This window comes from Pristis pectinata, chromosome 4 (assembly GCF_009764475.1).
Source record: "Pristis pectinata isolate sPriPec2 chromosome 4, sPriPec2.1.pri, whole genome shotgun sequence".
Lineage (NCBI taxonomy): Eukaryota > Metazoa > Chordata > Chondrichthyes > Rhinopristiformes > Pristidae > Pristis > Pristis pectinata.
Window position 1 is genome coordinate 90,494,737 of NC_067408.1, and position 21,290 is coordinate 90,516,026.

At 40.2% G+C, this 21,290-nt stretch overlaps 1 protein-coding gene across 1 annotated transcript in view; it reads right to left on the reverse strand.

Annotated features, from left to right (window-relative positions):
- The window catches only part of LOC127569860 (sodium/potassium-transporting ATPase subunit alpha), a 40,240-nt gene extending 19,873 nt beyond the window's left edge, over positions 1-20,367 (reverse strand). The window contains exons 1-4 of the mRNA XM_052014843.1: positions 20,219-20,367; positions 4,778-4,891; positions 4,626-4,685; positions 33-236 (exon numbers count right to left, since the gene is read on the reverse strand). Of these exons, the coding sequence (XP_051870803.1) occupies positions 33-236; positions 4,626-4,685; positions 4,778-4,891; positions 20,219-20,230 (390 nt within the window). The 5' untranslated portion in view covers positions 20,231-20,367. The remainder of the gene's footprint in view (positions 1-32; positions 237-4,625; positions 4,686-4,777; positions 4,892-20,218) is intronic.
- Between the last annotated feature and the right edge of the window lie 923 nt (positions 20,368-21,290).

The following is a 21,290-nucleotide window of genomic DNA, read 5'->3' on the forward strand; positions in this document are numbered from 1 at the left end:
AACTTTAGGGATAAAAATATAGCTTAACTCACATTATCATTTGCTGGGTTTTCCACGGTTGCAGCCTGAATACCATAAGCTAGAAAGCAAAGAAGTGCACCAATCCATAGAAGGATTGAGAAGCCACCAAAGAGCTGCTTACAGAACTTTACCCACTCAGGAGTTGTGGGAGGTGGTGTTAGTGCATTAGGGCCATCACGAGCAAGAATCTCTTTGGCACGAGCATTGGTGAGACCCTAAAAGGAAAATGAACAGACACCAATTGACTTTCATACTTCAAACTTTTTCATGTTTAATACTTCCTCCTTTTTAATGACTGTGACATACTGCTTCACTAGAATTCCAAATCCTCTCTAGCTGCTCAAGTAATCATTCTTCATACACCAACCCAGATAGTTAAGTCACCACAAGTATCCTGGAGAACTATGCAGAGAAAAATTCAAAATGATATACAAAAACAAACAAAATTATGCAAAGCCAATTCTTTAACAAATTAAACTTAATGCTATTTGAACCATTTTTAGAAACACATGTAGGTACTTTGCATTTGAACTATATTAGACATAGCATTTGCCCTGTTTCTTTACACAGGTAGTCCCCTAGTTACAATTCCTGAGAACTGATCATAACCCAAATTCTGTTTATAAGCCAGAAACAAACAAAAGAAGATCACAGAAACAGTTGCAATGGAAGAGCTGCCACTAGCCGGCCTTAGTGACTCAGAGTGAGCAAGCTCAGCACTCTCAGCTCTGCTTGGCGCGACCCAGCCCCCAGTTGTTGTGGCTCGGGCTGGGGGGAAACAAGGCACATGGAAATGCCCTATTCCCACTGGGCAGATGCCTGTAGCCCCACCACCCCCATCCATCCTGGTCTCCCAAACGTTTGTTTGTATGTACAGGCTGTCCATAAGTCAGGCATTCACATCCCAGGGAGAACTTGTAACATATCTTCTCACAAACATGTTAAATCTCTATTTTTCTGATGATCAAATTTGAGATCCTTGTACTTTTCTATGAATCCATCCACAAATTGCCCCCATCATGCCTCTGAAACCTTCTCAAGCCTCACATCCCTTCCAACGCCCCGACTTAGAAAACTAACACAACTCTAACTTCATCTACATAAAACCTCTTCCTTGGGATGGGGGTAGGTGCACGTGGAGTGCAGTGAATCAGTGAACGTATGCACACACACAAGAATCTGTGTGATGTGTCAGCAAAAGACAGAACAGTACTGACCATGTGCTAATACCCACAAGGACCTTGAGCTGCAGCCATTGGCCACTGCTGCCTGAACAGTGGGACCTGATTGGCATAGCTTTGGATTGTAAATCAAAATAGCAATGACAGGCAGTCGTGGAAACAGGTACATTAAACAAGGTAATGTGTGGTCAAGGTAACAAAGTTACACTGGCACATAACTACATAATCCTCCAGGGTGTACCCAAGATTTCAAAATCAATTGCAACTATTAATCATGACAAATTGCATGCAGGAATAATCACAGGATAACCACCAAGAATGGAAGCCTTAGCCAATTTGTCCAAACTCAGGGGCACTGTACATTTACACAGTTCTAGCTGAGAATGACTAAACAAAAAGCTTGGATTAGATTTGGGACTTCCTTGGTTTGCAGGCTGCTCCATAACAGGAAATTTACCACAGGAGCTTCAGTGCTACATTGACTAACTGACACCTGCTCTGGCTCTTCCCTGGCTATTGAATTCAATGACACAGAAACAATGAATTTTTCAATTTTGGGTAACCCTTCTCCCATGTTTCTCTACACCCTCTCTCTCTCTCTCTTCCCCCCTTCCCCTCCCCCCCGATCCATCTCTGGTCCTCCCATTTTTGTCCTGTTTCCCATAACTGTGCACCCCACTCCCCCCCGCCCCCCAAACCAGCTCCCCAATGATTTTTGTCCCCCTCCCTTTCACTGTCCATCCGCCTACTACCCATACATTTCACCCAACCAACTCTCTCCCCCATCTGGTTCCATCTGCTCTTCACCTCTCCCCTAATGGTTCTCATTATCTTCCTTACCAGATTCCAGCAGTTGTCTTTGTGTTCCCACTTATCACTCACAAGCAGCTGTCTCTACCGTCAACCCTCACCTCCCCTCACCTGGCTCTATCTGCCCCCTTAGTGTTGTCTGCTTCCACCTATTACCCACCTGCCTCTGACTCCCTAACTCCAACCCAACACAGTTCATCTGCCCATCATCCTTCACTCCTCCTCCCACCAATTACCTACTGGCCCCCATCTCACCTTTCCCCTTCTCCCCTTTATACTAGGTATCTTCTCTCTCCATCCTGTTCTAATTCAAGGTTTTGACATGAAACATTAATAATTCTCACCACCCCCCCCCCCCCCACAGATGATTGACCTGCTGAGTCCCTCTAGCAGATTGTTTGTTGCTCCAGATTCCAGCATCTGTCTCAAGATAGAAGGATTTTGCTGACTGATGATAATCAGTACAACTAAGCCCAGTGCTGCAGTAAAGATATTTGTTCTCTGTTGAGGTAACCAAGGAAGGTTATTCTTAACACTTGCAACCTGTGTAGAAGACATTGAAGAATTCTCCCATCTGGATTCTCATGTACTAAGGCAATCAACTGTTGTTGATGTTTAACTAATTGAATAGTGTTAAATAGTTGCCCGAGGTGATGAATCTGATTTTATGATAAACACTACAACATTAAGCCAAAATGACAATAGAGACAGGGCAATAAATTTAATAGCTGTAATAACAACAGACTTTCTTCCCATTAACATCCATGTGAGATTTGCAATGCAAAAAAAGTAAACATGCTCCCTTAAAATATGGGCGGCACGGTAGCATAATGCTATCATAGAGCCAGCAATCGGGGTTCAATTCCCACTGCTGTCTGTAAGGAGTTTGTACGTTCTCCATGACTGCATGGGTTTCCTCCGGGTGCTTCGGTTTCCTCCCACATTCCAAAGACATACGGGTTAGTAGGTTAACATGGGTGTAATTGGGCAGTGCGGGCTCATTGGGCTGGAAGGGCCTATTATTGTGCTGTATAAATAAAATCTTAAGTTTAAAAAAAATTTCCACCTGAGATTTAATTGAAAGTGAAAATAGCAACAGTTTTAAAAGTTTGCAAAGGGAATCAGAGATTTAAATTTTTCCAAAGAAAAGTCTGCAGGATTGAGGAAGCGATCAGCAAAAAGATTGTGAAATGCCAGAAGTCATTGGATAGTAAGTGTTACTCAATAGTGAAACTGCTGACAAAGTTTGTTTTCCTCTTCAGTGTAGAGGATCCAATAATCTTTATGTTACTGCATGAATAGGACTATTTGAACAGCTTTCCTTCAGAGGAAATAAAACAATTTAGTTTGACAATGATCGTTATATTTTTTCCTAACCCACATTTGAAATTACAGACTAACAATCAGAATGCAAAAATTGCCCAATTCAACCTGAGGCAAAGCAAGTAGTACTTTGAGGTACATCTCTCACATGTTAACATCACCCTGCTCAGACAACAATTAACTGTGGCTTTATAATGAATTTAATTAACTGACACACTTCAATAAGCTCACCATACCAAACTGTCTTTAAATGGTACAAGATGCACATCCTAAACTTGGTCAGTTGTAGATACAGGAAAATGTTACACTGGGTCCTCCAACTAATAAGCTCACGCTGGAGAAAAGCAAGAGTAATTATTAGGACAGGCTGGCAAATGTCTAACTGTGATGGTTTTTCCACAGTGAAACAGATTGATACTTGCACAAATGACACATAGGAAGGGATTAGGTCACCAGTTTTTGGGTAGTAGTAATCACTACAAATCACATTTGTAAATTTGGATTATATATCCAGAAAAAGAGTTCTCCACCTCATTCAAATTATATGACCTTTGAAAAGGCTTATGGAACTCTAACCGAAAGTAGCTTTCACAGTAAAAGTTTAGGCCTAGCTAAAACAGACTTGCATCAATTACTGTACACTTAATTAGCAGTTTGCTGAAGAATTATCAGAGACACTACCTTAAACATGAAATTTATAACAAAAGCAAGAATGTATTCATAATTCACCCACTTAAACAGGAGATAAATGCACCCTTTTGAGAAGCTTTAACGTCAATCCACATGGAACACAACATGCATGAAGGACACTTGGGACAACACATGGATCTTGTCAAAGCTGCTGATATAAAAACTTAAAATACTTTATAAATTAAAGTTGATAATAGATTCAAGTGTAGAAAAGTATACCGAAGCACTTCACAGAACTGTAAATATACATAGACAAGTATACACAGAGACACAAAAGGAGTGATCAACATCTTGAACAACATGGCAGCAATGCTTCACGGAAGTAGCAGCAGCACAGGTGTTTCAGAAGGGATCTCCAGAACACAGAATCTAGTCAGGCAAAAGAGCAACTGGTACTGGTATTGCAAAGCTGGGAGGGGGTGAAGGGCAGAAGGGACATTGTTTTTTCATGCATCTTATTCCCTACCTCAAACCAATGAGGAAGTTTAGGAATAGAGAGGGTTACAGAGATAGTGGAGACCAGATAGAGGTTTATACTTAAGAGGTGAGAATTTTAAACTGGACTTGACTGTTGCCTTGGAACCAATGAAAAACACTTACCCGTGTCAGGTCTGTGCCATATTTCTGGTGGAGCTCATCTAGACTCAGTTTATGATCATCCTGGAACATGAAGGCTGAGCATTAGATAATTTCAAACATTTTTCAAATGAATCAGGGAGAGAACAAAAGTGCGCAAGGGAAAATATCTATACCAGTGACACTTCTTTCTTAAGATCATCCATATCCACATTCTTAGACTTCTTGTCTTTCTTTGACCGTTTGGCATTTTCTGATGTTGCTGCAGGCTCATACTTCTCACTTGCAGCCTGAAAAAATAATTTAAATATATCAAATGGATTCACAGCCATATAGGTGAAAAATCTACTTAGGCAAAATACTTTCACTGGCTACCTCAGCCAATTGCTAAGTGGTTACATTTGTAATGCTTTCCAACTGTACCAACCACCGGCTGAGGCCCACCCATCCAAACAGATTTGAGAATACTTGTAAGACAGACTAATGTTCATGACTTAGTGCTGTGCAAGGCATGGTTTTTAATTTAGAGAAAAAAAATGTTCCAGTTTAAGAGCTTCAAAACCTGACATCTGATAAAAACTTACTCAGCCATGTCCCACCACTTAAATTCATGTATGAATTAAAATGCTAGTTAGACTACCTTCATTCTAATGAATGAACTGCAGATCTTGCATGCTTGAACATTTGCAAGTTCAAACAGCTTTTAAAAAAAAGCTCATTTTCATAGAAAGGGAATCAATGCAAGGTTTTCCTGTCATTATGCCTATTTATTTCCACTACTTAAGTGGCAAAAACCCTCTGCTTATAAAATAAAATGATTTTCCCAACTCAATATTTTTTTCAAAAACTGGGAGAGATGACAATGCAAGGTTCAATAGGGGAGAACATTTAACATACAACACCATCATCAACAGTCAAAACAATATTTCTTGGAGAGTTACTCCAAAGTCATGGCAGCGTAACCAGAGATAAAACAGCAATCATAGATATTAGGCAGCTACGCTTCCTAAAACTATAGATTTTCCTTAACTGTCAGGTTTACTTTCTGCCCACTTGCAGCCAGAGACTGTTGCACACCAGAATTTACCAAGTTCTCAATGCTTAAAAATTATTTTGCTATCCTTCATACCAAAATGTATAATCTTACATTTTCCTACATTATAATCCATCTGCCAGCTTCTTGTCTACTTGCTTAAACTGTCCATATTTTGTTGCAGATTCTGTCCTTCTAACAGCTCGCCTTCCCATCTAGCTTTTTATTATCAACTAATCTATGCAAAAGAACAGCCTGTAATAGGTCCAAGTCCTTAATAGAAACAGCAAATTGCTGAGGGCTCAGGAGGGACCCCTGCAACTCCATTACTGGTGTCAGTCTGAAAATGAACCTTTTATTTCTTCTGTTTTTCATGTTATTATCCTTGATAGCCATGCTATACTACTAACATAAATAATTTTTAATTACCTCAAAAAAATTATGACCCACATAATGATGACAAGAAACCAGAGCTTTTAACCTGCAAAAATTTAATTCACTGTATCAAATTCCAAAAATAAACTAAAAATTGACATAATTTCCAGGAGGTTACCTTAGAATTATGGTCTAAATTGAACAAAGGTAGAGGTCATACACAGCAGTCATTAATAGACTACAATTTGTTTCTTAATTGTTAAAAGTCAATGACTGAAATGTATTGACAGTGAGAAAATATGTCTAGAGTTCTATTTTAATATTGTATTTGCCTCAGAATGGCAAGGACTATCAAAACAACTTTTCTGCTAAAACTCACTAGAGAAGTAAAACTTCATTAGAATATGTCAAACAGCCCTTAATACCATTAAGCCACACTCTATAAAAAACTTGTAGCATTCCATTTCATTCTGAAGTTAATGCATGAATAAGACACTTGAGAAATTTTAATCTCTCATTTGACTGAGTTACACATATTTTATTCCCATCAGTCTTAATTTGGGAATTACACAAAGTTAAAAAATTATTTAAATGTTTAAAGCCCAACATCTGGGTTCCAGGGTAATCATTAAAGAGGAAGAAAATGCATAAATTCAAAAGTTACCAAGAAGGAAATTTTGACTATAGTGTAAAGGAATTTAGTGAGGATGTTTTCACATTGAGTAAGAAAAGTGTCATAACCACTTCACTACTGTACCCGCCCCACCCTCTTGCACAAAGAACAGTGTCTTATGCAATTTCAGCCAGAACACTCAGCAAACATCTAAAGGAACCCCTTAAGGATTAGCTCAAGTACTAAAATTTGGCTCCACAAAAGCCATGTTAAACATCAAATGATCTTTCTTATCAATACAATTCCCTCCATTTAAGACACCAATCCAATAATGTATTTTTACTGAAACTTAGGAAGGTTACAGCCAATTTCCTGGATGTTGAAACATTCTGCATTGTCATATACCTATAGAAGTTGCAACTAATCTCAGTCTGACCAGGATCAGTCCATTTCAAATAATATTGCTCTTTGCTCCTCTTAACTGTTAGCACCAGATCACAAGATTGACATACGACATAAACTATGATTGATACACACAGAAGGCCAAACTGCCAACCAACGAAGTACTTTTCTTCGATCCCACACAATGGCGGAACAGTATATCCAAAAGAACATGTCAATTTAGGAAAAAGTGGCCGGATGGGTGCTGAGGAGATCAGAATCAGGTTTATTATTACTGACATATGTCGTGAAATTTGTTTTTTTGGCAACAGTAAAGTGCAAGACAAAAATTATTACAAGTTACAAAAATAAATAAATAGTGCAAAAGAGCATTAACGAGGTAGTGTTCATGGACCGTTCAGAAATCTGATGGCAGAGGGGAAGAAGCTGTTCCTGAGTGTGGATCTTCAGGCTCCTGTACCTCCTCCCTGATGGTAGTAACGTGAAGAGGGCATGTCCTGGATGGTGAGGGTCCTTAATAATGGATGCCGCCTTCTTGAGGCACCACCTCTCGAAGACTTCCTCAATGGTGCAGAGGGTTGTGCCCGTGAAGGAGCTGGCTGAGTCTATAATACTCTGCAGCCTCTTTTGATCCTGCACATTGGAGCCTCTATATCAGGTGGTGATGCAACCAGTCAGAATGCTCTCCACGAACATCCGCAGAAATTTGCAAGAGCCTTTGATGACATACCAAATCTCCTCAAACATCTAATGAAGTAGAGCCACTGGCGTGCCTTCTTCACGATTGCATCAATGTGTTGGGCTCAAGATAGATCCTCTGAGATGTTGACGCCCAGGAACTTGAAGCCGTTCACCCTTTCCACCGCTGACCCCTCAATGAAGACTAGTGTGTGTTTTCCCGACCTCCCCTTCCTGAAGTCCACAATTAATTCCTTGGTCTTGCTGACGTTGAGTGAGTGGGCAGGAAGATACCTCCGAAGGTGGAATCTTCAGACTTTTCAGCAGTTACCCAGGTATGGTTAGACCTTTCAGATGATGCTAAATTGGGTATCATCTCTCTTGTTAAAATATGTTTGTATTCCAGGTCCATTTCACTCCCACCCCAAGTGAACAAAGTAGAATATTGCACAAGTTGTCATCAAACAAATACTGCATACTATTTGACATCACTCTGCAGCTCCATCAGACTTTGTGCATGAGTGTACCACGCATATGGAAGTACATTCCCCAGTCCTCCAAAAGACCATTACTTTTAAATGCAATTTTATAATATTGAAAAAAAATCACATACTTAATCAATGTGGCTACAATGCACAATTCAGTGACTGTGAAGCACTTTGAGACATGGAGAGAATGTCAAATTTACTCTTTCGTTCCAGGCACAAGATTGATTTTAAATCTTCCCAAATGACCCAAACCTACCAGATATGCTTCTTACTCCCAGAATCTTCTGAACTAAGTCCATGAAAAATACTTACTTTGGAGCATGGTATCATGTATACAAGTTGGCTTCTGGTACCTTATCTCAACACCTAATCTTTCACGTCAACAATTGTCATCACACCACTGCATTCTTGGAGAAATGAAAGATTCAATCAAGGCTGATCCTATCCTCATAAGTCAACAAGAGCCGGATGATCTTTACTTCACTTAACACCCATAATCACCACTATAGTTGAGATTAACTCAGTGCGCACACAGTAGGCTCATTAATACTCTTGATGAAAGGAAATTCATCTTCCATGTCTAGTTTACCCACATGCTACTTCAAACACACAGCATTGCAGCTACTCAATTCCCCTATGAAACAAATACCATCCAAAATAAATAAATTGTGAAATGGCCAAGAAAGCCACTTATGAAAAAGCCAATAAATGCTGGCCATGCCAACTATATACACAATATAAAAGTTAAATTCTTTTCAAACAATGCATCTCAGGTCACAACTCCAGTAAAGTTACATAAAGCTACTCCTCCTTCCTTCTGGTTCTTTAGGCAATCACCAATGTGACTTCTGGATATTGACCCCTCTGTCAGTGGAAACTGCTTTTGCTAACTTACCCAAAAAACTTCATGCTATTGAATGATTCTATTGCTTCCTCTTAAATTTCTTTCATGAGAAAAATAAAATAAATAGCTTCTCAAATCTCTTCACTACTGAAACTCCAAATACCAAGTACCATTTTTGTGAATTTCTGCATCCTCCAAGACCTTGCCATCCATTTCTGTTTGCCTAGGTCTAGTACCAACATATTATACGACTACATTTTCATGCACCTGACAAGAGAGCCACAAACAGACACCAAATTCACCTCAGTCTAAAATATGAACATACCCACAATACCCAAACTATGGAACAGACATGCTACAAATACATTTGTTTGGCTTACATGAGCACAAATACCCATACAAATTTGCAAGGTGATTGTTCTGACCTAGCACTGTGATTGCAGCCCCTATCACCTCACCACCAAATCTGAAACACTTTCACCCTCAATCTCAATACCAGTCTCCAACCACCTGCCCTTGAACCCTCATTCATGTTTTGGTCAACATTAGACTCAACTACTCTAGTGCTTTCTTGATCTCCACTCATCTGTAAATGAAGCTCACTTACAATACCACTGTGCATACTCTAAGATATTCTTCTTCACCCATTACCCTGTACTTGATGACCTACATTGCATCCCCCCCCACCCTCCAGATATTCAATTTTAAATTCCTTCCTGTCCTCCTTTCTTCCCACCTCTGCAACCTCGACACTCGAAAACCTCATAACTGCACTCCTCCAACTTTGGCTCAATGTGCATTCCTCAATGCCTTTTAACACTCTCGGCCCCAAGGTCTACAATTTCCTCCTCAAACCTGTCTGTGCTTCTTTCCTCTTCAAGCCAACGTTTCATAATTCAACACCCGATTACTTCTTCTAACCTCTTCTTCAGCTTGGTATTTATTTTTCTCTGGTATGTTCCCATGAAGGACTGTTGCTTGTTTTATTACCCATTTATAGACTTGTTACTAAGTTTACAGATGACCCTTTACTATTGGCCACAAGTTAGCCCAGTCCCTGTTGACAAGGTTCAAAGTGGCACCAAGCTGATCAGTGCATCCTTCTCTGAACTCCTTACATTGTACAGACTTGTTCCTGTTCACTATACACTTCACCGTATGACCAAGGTCAAACAGCTCTAGGGAGGTAAATTCAATGAAACTTGGAAAGCCAATCAAATTTCTTTCCAAGTCAAACACAACCTTTTCTTCAGAGTCAGAGGCAAAGAGAATTCAAATTTACGTTCTGCTGTTTCCTTAAAATGCTGAGCCCACAGACAAAAAGAATTATACCTTGCCCAGGTAAAAAGTGAAGCAAAATGTTAAACTTCAAGTGCAAATGCAAATGAACTAAGAAAGAAAACTGGTCCAATTTGCCATTAAGTTACAAATAGTAAGAATTTTTAAGCTTTAAACCACGAAAAAAAATTGTATATGCCTTCTTTACACCATAAAAGCAAACAGATCTCGATGCGGAATATAAACAGAAAATGCTGGAAACACTCATTAGTCACACAGCAACTGAGAAAAAGAAATATTGTTTATGGTTGAAGACACTTGATCAGATCTTTTAACTTCGACCTGAAACTCTGGTCCTCTTTCAGATGTCTGACCTGTCAAGGTGTTTCCAGAATTTTCTGGTTTTTCCATTTCAGATTTCCAACATCAATTTTTAAAAAAAATTTTCACATACTCTGAGGAATATTGTGCAAAGTATCACTTTGAGAGGTTAGCCAGGTACAATCTATCATGCATCTGTGAATAAAGGTAAAATTGAACACATACTTTTTCCTCTTACAATAGAATGAAGCCTTCTGCTGCTATGATGAATACAAATAATTAATCTATGAATAGAATGTGTTTGTAAGTGGCTTCCAACTTCTTCCCTGCTGCCTAACTCAGTCTTTCTAGGGTCACGCCCAGTCCAAATTTGAATAGAATGGAAACAACTCAGTAAACCCAAAATATACAAACAGGATCAGATAGACCAAAGGAAGACAACCAATATGATGCTTCTAAAAAATAAACCAAATTATCTAATAATTGCAAAAAGCTAGCAATTTCAGTGATATATTTCTGAATGACAAGCTTGCAAGAAGCCCAATCAACTCAAAAAGTTATTAGTAATTGAGGGAAATGACAGGTCTACAGGCTAGAGCAAAGAAAGAAATTAGACAAAAGATCAGAAGATACTAGCTATAAATCCCACCCTACACTATTAACTGGTTACCCAGCTTTTGGAGCACTACAACTGTCTTCACATTCTGCCATGATGGGGGTGATGGGGAGGTGGGGGAAAAAGGGGGAGAGAAATGGGGTAGTGGTTAAGAGGAATCAGGTCAACTTAAAAAGGTCATAAGCAGTTTCACACGTAGCTCTAATTTGATAAGAGCACCATTATGAACTCTAATTTGACAAGAACATCACTTACTCACTGGGTAAACCTCATTAAAATTAATCTCACATAAATGACCAATTGTGAAGGATTAAGGCTGAAGCAACAAAATCCAATTTCTTAAGGAACGGAGCAATCTTGTGGCCGGTAGCGCAAGAATTCAAGTTATGGAGAATTATTTTCTCATCGCACAAGCTCACAGCAATACAACACTTGAATATTCTACTTTCATTATCACAAACATTTATTTTAAACTAGTACCCTCAGTAAAAGTAGTTAGTATCTTAATCTCTGCAAAAATCCTGAAAACAGAGCTCTAAATAACAAAGTTGCATGAATTTCCCTCCCTAGAATGCAGTTTATTTTACCAAAAATATTTAGTAGGCAAACTTATAACTACTCCCGTACAGATCACTGAAAAAAAAACAGCTTTCAAGGTCTGAATACTCACTTGAATAAAAGTACAAATGAACTATCAACCTTATTTGAACATTTCAGCATCTCACACTCTAGACTCTCACACTGCAAAGAATACACCAGACACAAATTTAGATTTTAAAAATTTAGTAACCAAATACAGCTCCTATCCTAATCACTAAAAGGTGGCCGGAAAAAAAAGCTGCACAATTCCCTGTGAAATCACAGCTTTACCTTGCATTATGTATAAATCACAATTTGATTGAAAGTTATTTCTCATCATTTCAAGAACCAAGAAATAATTTTCAGCTTCTTTCCCCCCACAAAGTAATGATGTTGATTGTCATGATTGAATCTTCCAGTGTTCTGCCAGGAATGTTCACTCTTCTCAGAATTATCACTCAGAAGTGTATGAAAACAGTCATTGCAACCAACAGTCCAATACTGGCTCTCCATCGAGCCAGTCCAGTTCTTCTGCTCTATCCCCACTGCTTTGAAGATTTATTTCACGTGCCCATTCAATTTCCTTTTGATCGCCCTGCTTCCACCAGCCTTGTAGGCAGCATGTTCAAGTTATCACCTATCACTGCTTCAATGAGTTCTTCCTGACATTTCCACTGCCCCCCATCTTGCAACCAGAGTCCTCCACTTTCTTAAATTTCATTCAGACAACATTCTCCAAATTCTAAACTGAAACATCCAACATTGTGATGATATGCTAGGAAGTACACAAATGCCTTCTCAGCATTTTCAACACATAGCCACACCTTGTGCCATTGAGTAATGCAAACTAATGCACGTTGCTAAATCTTCAGTTATTACTAAAGGATGCTAATAAATTCACACATTATTTTTATATTTTAATGAAAATTGCAGTAGAAACAAGAAAACTACAAAAAAAATTAAGTAGTAATTTTTGAAAGAAAGGAGTCAGAGTTGGATAATCAAAATATTCTCCAATTGGCAGGATGTGAAAAATGGCACATTCGGAAGACCTATACCAGGCCCCATTAATGCTATATTAGGAAGCATGCAAGTTGACAGACATAGAAAACTAAATGAGTAGGAAAATAAGGGAAAATAAACTTCCAAAAGGGCAAGGTCATTCAATTTGGATAGTCAAATGACAAATTGGCTTATTATATCAATGGGAAAGAAAACAAATAACCGGAGATGATGCAAAGATGTTCACACATACCTATCACTAAAAATCAATCAGGAAATTGATCAGAACACTGCCCATTATCTAAAGAATATTATGAATCATGTGCAAGTATGATGCTGATGGTTAGAAGCAAGATGGTCAGACCCTATCTGGATTACTGTATTCAGTTATGGCACTAAATCCCAGCAAAGAGATTGACCTTGGACTTGTACAGAGGAAACCAATCAAGATGACACCAAGGTTTAAAGGACTAAATTGATGAGCTATATAAACTTTGCTTGGATTACCCTGTCCTTGGAAGGTCAAGGGATTAAATTGAGGCATTTAAATTGATAAAGGGTAAAATGCTTAAATAGAACAGTAGCTATAGAGGAATTAATGTGAAAACCCAAAATTTAGAAATGAAAGGAGGCATGTTTATTTGTGTGTAAATATTGCAAGTCTGAAATACCCATTTCACAGTAGTGTAGCAGTGAGCATAACACTATTACAGCACCAGCAACTCGGGTTCAATTCCAGCTGCTGTCTGTAAGGAGTTTGTATGTTTTCCCTGTGTCTGCGTGGGTTTCCTCCAGGTGCTCTGGTTTCCTCCCATATTCCAGACGCACTGGTTGGGAATCTGTGGGCATGCGATGTTGGCACTGGAAGTGCAGTGGCACTTACGGGCTACCCCAGGACACAATGCAAAAGATGCATTTCACTGTGTGTTTCGATGTACATGTGACTAATAAAGATATCTTGTCTTACTCATTCCTCACTGGATCCCCACTCAAAAAAAAGTTGTGAATAGCGAGTCAAATATCTCCCTGCATCCCATCCCACCCCCCACCCCCCCCCCCAAAAATAAAAGTAATCAAGGAATAAGCAGCAAAAGCAATTGATTGAAACAGCATTTCACTTCAGTCAATATCAAACTTGGTTGCAGAATAAGCCCAAGGGGTCCATTGACCCACTCTTATTTCTAATATTCCAGTGTTTACTTGATATGGGGGAGAAATAAGATTTTTTTTAAACAATATTGGCCATTTAAGGTACATATTGGCTGATCCAACCTATTATTTTGCAATTTAATTTCAAATATCTATACTTTCTCCCCTCAGCTATTAGTTATATCTCCTTACATCTCATACTCTGACAGCCTCAATCTTGAGAATAAGTTTTAAGCTTAAAAAATGCAGGAAAAACTGTTAAAACTCAGATCATTACCTGGAAGAAAGAAGGTCTTCCTTTTGTATCTCCTCAGCTCAGTCACAGAAACATGACAGCCTCAAATAGCAAGATGCCAACCATTTTCCAATTCATAATCTTGAGCAATCCTCTGAAATCCCATTGTCTAACGTACAACTGTCATCTTATCAGCATGACATTTATAACTTACATAGGATTGCTCTACAATCCCTCAGCCCACAGTCCTCCTACATGAAAGCATAGTCAATAGCTTCATTATATAGATACTCAGAGTGACTGGAGAGTAGAAGTCCAATTATCTGCAAACACCAGAATTGAGCGCTTTATATGAATTTCTGACCACAATAAAAAGTGCACTCTAACCATCAAGTTGACATTTTTAAAAAATTTAACATATTACAGAAGTGATTTGTCAGAAAAACCTTTCAATTATTTAAGAGTACAACCTACACTCCTTTGGAAGATGTACTATATTATTGCAGGTGACTTCAACCAAACCAACCTCAGGAGCGTGTTACCAAAGTACTACCAGTACGTCTCCTGTCCCCCCAGGGGCCCTAACACCCTTGAACTTTGTATACAACCAAAGATGCCTTCCGAGCCACCCCTCTCCGTCACTTCAGTAAATTAGACCACCAGGCCGTGCTCCTTCTCCCTGCATACAAACGAAAACTGAAACGGGAGGATCTGGTACAGAAAGGCATGCAGTGCTGGTCTGAGGAAATAGACGAGCTTCAACACGACTGCTTTGAGCCAGTAGACTGGTCCATGTTCAAAGACTCAGCTGCCAGCCTTGAGGAATATGCCACCACCATCACAGATTTTATCAGCAGGCATGTTGAGGACTGTGTACCAAAGAGGACAATACAGATGTTCCCAAACCGGAAACCATAGATGAACCAGGAGATCCACTCCCCACTGAAGTCAAGGACTGCTGCATTCCCATCAGGTGACCCTGTCCTTTATCAAGATACAACCTCCATAAAGCTACCAGAGATGCCAAGAGATAATACCAGTTCAAAATAGAGTCCCAGACCAGCAGCCATTTGTAGCACGGCTTACATGCTATAAAAGGCTACAAAAGAAAAACCGAAGTCAGGCAGCATAGTCGACAACAGGGCATCCCTTCGTGATGAGCTTAATGCATTCTATGCATGTCATCACCCACCCTGACAGCCTCCAATGCAACCAAACCTGTGGTCACTGTCGAGGATGCAAGATCAGTCTTTCGGAAAGTGAACCTGAGGAAAGCATCTGGCCTGGATGGTATCCCTGGCCGTGTGGTCAGATATTGTGCTAATCAGCTGTCAGGGGTATTTACAGACATATTTAACTTCTCCCTGCTTCAATCTTAGCTTCCCAACTGTGCTAAGACCACTATCATGCCAGCACCCAAGAAAAACAAGGTAACATGCCTTAATGACTACTGACCGGTGGCTCTGACATCCACCATCATGAAGTGCTTCGAGAAGTTGGTCATGGCATTCATTAACTCCAGCCTCCCAGAAAACGTCAACCCACTGCAATTCGCCTACCACTGAAACAGGTCTACAATGGACACCAACCCCCTGGCCCTACACTCATCTCTGGAGCATCTGGACAGTAAAGACACCTACATTAAAGACTATTGTTTATTGGCTATAGCTCTGCCTTCAATACTATAATTCCAAGCAAACTCATCACCAAGTTCTGAGACCTAGGACTCAACACCTCCCTTTGCAACTGGATCCTTGACTTTCTGACCAGCAGACCGCAATCTGTGAGGAAAGGCAACACCTCCAGCACAATTATTCTCAACACTGGTGTCCCACAAGACTGCGTCCTCAGCCCTCTACTCTACTCCCTATATACTCATGACTGCGTGGCCAGATTCTGTGATAACTCCATCTACAAGTTTGCAGATGATACCACTGTAGTGGGCCATATCTCAAATAACGATGAGATGGAGTACAGGAAGGAGATAGAGAGCTTCGTGACAATGGTGTAATGACAACAACCTTTCCCTCAATGTCAGCAAAACAAGAGCTGGTCATTGACTTCAGGAAAGTGGGCGGTGTACATGCCTGTCGACATCAATGGTGCCAAGATCAAGAGGGTTGAGAGCTTCAAGTTCCTTGGAGTGAACATCACCAATAGCCTTTCCTGGTCCAACCATGTAAATGCCATGGCCAAGAAAACTCACCAGCACCTCTACTTCCTCAGGAGGCTAAAGAAATTTGGCACATCTCTTTGATACTCTCCAACTTTTATCGATGCACCATAGAAAGCATCCCATCTCAATGCATCATGGCTTGGTATGGCAACTGCTCTGCCTGAGACCTCAAGAAACTGCAGAGAGTTGTGGACACAGCCCAGAGCATCATAGAAACCAGCTTCCCCTCCATGGACTCTGTCTATACCTCTCACTGCCTTGGGTGAAGCAGCCAGCATAATCAAAAGACTCTACCCATACAGGTCATTCTCTCTTCTCCCCTCTCCCATCAGGCAGAAGATACAGGAACCTGAGGGCACATACCACAAGGCTCAAGAACAGCTTCTATCCAACTGTTAAGACTATTGAACAGTTCCCTTAGACAATGAGATGGACTCTTGACCTCACAATCTACCTTATGACCTTGCACCTTATTGTCTATCTGCACTGTACTTCCTCTGTAGCTGTGACACTTTACTCTGTACTCTGTTACTGTTTTTACCCTGTACTACCTCAATGCACTGTGCAATGAACTGATCTGTACGAACGTTATACAAGAGAAGTTTTTCACTGTACCTCAGTACAGTGACATTAATAAACCAATACAATACCAATACATTACCCAAATTGTGGTAAAATTTAATTTTAGAATTGAAAATAATAAGGGTGCTATTGTAAATAAATGGAATACCTCCACCATTTATTCCAGCAGAGCATGCTCTAAAACAGCACTTCTACTCTTTAAACTATAGACACAGTGTCTCTTTACTATAAAAAGGAGTAAACCACCTGGCCCTTCAAGCCAACCCCACCATTCAATATGATCATGGTCAATCTACTCCATGCCTTACTGTTCTGTATCAGTCCATCATCCAAAATTCAGAGATCTCTCAAAAATTTATCTGCTTCTGTAAGTATCTCTAATAACGATCACACCCCAGGATAAAAAACTCCAGAGATTCATCACGTTCCAGGAGAAGAAATTCCTACACACCCTCACTTTTAAATGACTGCCCCGATATTGTAATTATGTTCCCCCCAACTAAAGATTTATCAAAATGTACAATGTCATGCCCTCTTAAGATGTCTCAATAAGATCACCCTTATTCTTCTAAACTCCAAAGAAAACAGATCCAACTTCTTTAGCTGCTTGTGATAGGACAACCTTCTAATCCCAGGAACTAGCCTCGTGAATCTCTTTTGGACTGCCTCCATTTCTTTCTTAAATAAGGGGATCAAAACTATGAGTAATAGTTCAGGTGTGGCCTCATCAACACCCTATACTATGGTAAAAATACTTCTGTATGTCTAAATTCCAACTTCCTTGCAATAAAGGCCAATATGCTCCTTGCTTTAATGATTATCTGTTGCACCTGCCTGCTAACCCTTTGTGATTCATGCAGAAGAACACCTAGATCGCTCTGTACTCTGCTCATTTACAATCTATATTTAGATAAGTCTGCTATTTGATTCAGTTTTCCAAAGTGCATGACCTTGCACTTTCCTACATTGAACTCCATTTGTTACTCACTTAACCTCCATCCTGTTGCCGAGTCCAAATGTCCCCAGCACAACAATGGACTCCCACATTTTTGTGTATCTGGGGATCCAGATACTTCTATTGCTAAAAGTGGTAGGACCTATAAAGAATGTAGCAGAGACAACATTGGATTTGTTGGAATTAAATTTGGAATTGTCCAGCAATTGAAAATCATCAAAATGTCAAACATCTTCAGAGAAAAAGGCTTTTCTTATTCATGCTGGTAATTACGTTCTGCAATTACATTTTCCTACAATAACAAATGTATTGTTGGAGGGTGATGGCGAGAGATTGTTTCCACGAGTATTTCATTATTTACTTATTAAATTTGTTTTTACTTTCTCTCCAACCACTTCCTGGTATAGAAAATTCTACATTCTAATAGCTTTCCAGGTAAGCAAGTTTTTCTTCATAATTTCCCTTTTGGATTTAAAGTCAGAATCATTACAGCTATTTGGCCCACTGAGTCCACTGTTGCAGAGACTATCTCACGGCCCTGCAAATTTATTCCAGCGTGGGCCAATTCAAATTCCTTGCCAGTGATAAATCAATAGTTTCAAATTTATGTCATCTGCTCTTGCCCCAATATGCAAACATTTTCTCTATATGTTCTTATCAACCCCATTCTACCTTTTTTTGCATCATCAATGGCTTTGTATTCTTTTCAAAATCTGGAGTCCAGAATCTCTTCATAGTAGCAGTTCACTGGCCACCTCGAAGTTTCTATAGACTTAACACGACTTCACTTTTAAAATTCTGAACCTCCAGACATGAACTCCAATCCTTCATTGTTTTTCCTCTTTAAATAAAAAGGCCTTAATATCACCTGTGGCATTCTTGCTCAAGGCAAAGGCTGCCAGCTCAAATCCCATATGGGGAGTCTAAGCTGATACTTCAGTGTTGTCTTGCCAGTGGTGCTTCGTTTTGAAATATCAAAACAAAGTTTCTTCTGCCCTCCCAGGTGGGCAGATCATGAAAGAGTTCATGATACCATTTTGAAGAACAGCAAGGGTAACTTATCCCCAACCAATATTTAGGTCTCAACTAAAATGCTACTTTTAGGCATTAGTTATTACATTCATTTATGGGAGCTTGCTGTGCACAAATTGACAGTTACATTTCAAACTACCACACATACAGATATATTTGGAGACACAAGAAAGACTGCAGATGCTGGAAATCTGGAGCAATATACAAAAAATGCTGGAGGAACTCAGCAGGTCAGGCAGCATCTATGGAGGGAAATAAACAGTTGACATTTCAGGCAGTGACCCTTTATCACGATTGAATGCCCGAAACGTCAACTGTTAATTTCCCTCCACAGATGCTGCCTGAACTGTTGAGCTCCTCCAACATTTTTTGCATGTTGTTACAGATGCAGTTGAATGCCTGTAAAGATCTTTGGAGTACCCTGGAGTTGAGAAGGGTGCGGTATAAACACCAGTCTTTCAATTTTATGTATGAGTTCCACTAGTTTTATTGATGCAAGTGTTTGGATTCCTGAGACATTCCTTTCACCAGTATCATTTCAATTAGCTAGGCAAAAACTCGCTTGGAGTTACATACCCATATCTTTCTCTGTTTCGTTGAACTTCTTTTCTAAGTTAACTACTCCTTCAATGGTACTGTCCAAGTTATAAAATTTGCAAAACCTTAAATCAAGAAGCACCGTGTGCTTCCGTGTCCCGTGTGCCTCAATGTTAGTAGAGCTTAATCACAGCTATAAATTTCACCAGGGAGACATTACCCAATCCTAGATTTGGCACAAATACCTACATTTCTCCATCAGGAAACAAATTAACACACTGTCAGATCTCTTTTGTGGCAACTTTGTGGCAATCCATCATTAAACTTACCTGCCGGCTGAGGAATTGTCGCGACGATTTCAGCTTTAAGAGGACATGGGTGAACCCCCAAGTATCACCCAAAGGGCCCGCACCGGTAACTGTCAAACTATTCCCAGTTCACGCCTGGGATCAGTAACTTTAATTCCTTTCCCTGGCCTTTCAGATAAGTTTCTTCCTGCGTAACTTTTAGTACAACAAGCTCAGGCTGTTGAATTTCCAGTGAGGAATCCTAACCCATGGCTTTAGTCCCACTTGTCCGACTCCGTCACCGAGACTTGAGGGCCTGTGCCTCCTCCTTCCCATCACCGACAACCCCCCCACCCCGCCACCCCACCTCAGTCCCAAAGGCCGTTGGAACCAACATCCGTCCGCCCTCAACACCCAAACATCGCTTTCACTTACCCCTTTCCCCATTTTTCCCTCTGATTGCCACTAGATTATAAATAAAAACTTTAAAACAATTAAATGTGAAGGTGAAGCGCTCTGCCCCCACGTGGCTCGAAAGCTTTCGCCACCGGAACCGGATGAAATGCGAGGAAAGCGCGGGCGCCGGCCCTTAAATAATTTTACCCGCCTTGGCCCCGCCCCCCCCCACCCCCCACCGCCACCTTCCCAACCACAGCCAATAGAAATGCACCGTCCGTCCGCCAATCATGACAACTGTCGAGTGACCGGGTTGTCCAATCAGATATCTGCTTTTTTTTGCGGGCAAGGAGAGGCGGAGGACACCGTGAGGGGTTCATGTTGACCTTTGAGGCTGTATCGTTGGCAAACAAACACCGAGGCGCTAAGATTTTCTCAAGGCAACACAGTGAGAGTTACCTTAAACACAAAGTCACAACTTATTCCGGTGGCTTTGAACCAAGCTGCGGGGTTGGTCTGTTAGAACACAAGACAACAGTTGCATTCATTTGCAACCCAAAGATAGGGATTTAAAAGCTCAGGTGTTCAAACTAAACTAGTGTCTGTGTGTCAGGCCCGGGTCTCCACGCCAGTTTACAGTAAACTCATGGGTCATATAGAGAAAACTGGTGCCAGTTTACAGTATAGTGAAGTCCCTTAACTCTTGTTTTATTCTTTCAGCAATTAAGTTGATCCCCCCCCCCCCAGTGGAAAACAATTATACATACAATATCTACCGTGTATGTACATAAACTTATAATACATGGTCATGTGCATTAACGTTGTAATTTACAGAGATGTATTATATAAATAGAAGTATTTTAGAATTAAGACCGAATGCTTCAATTCGTTTACTAACGAACGCTTCGAAGACAAACTTTCTTGCTACGTTGGTAATCCCCCTCTACTACGAGCATTGCAAATCCGAGCGAGCCTAGGGAAAACATGTTTTGCAATGCCAGTGGGAATATTCAAATTCTTATGGGAATGATTGTCTTTGTTCGCCCTCTGCTGGAAATAGGCCTTTCCGCCCCCCGCATTTGCTAATCATGTAACAGCAATTATGTTGTAT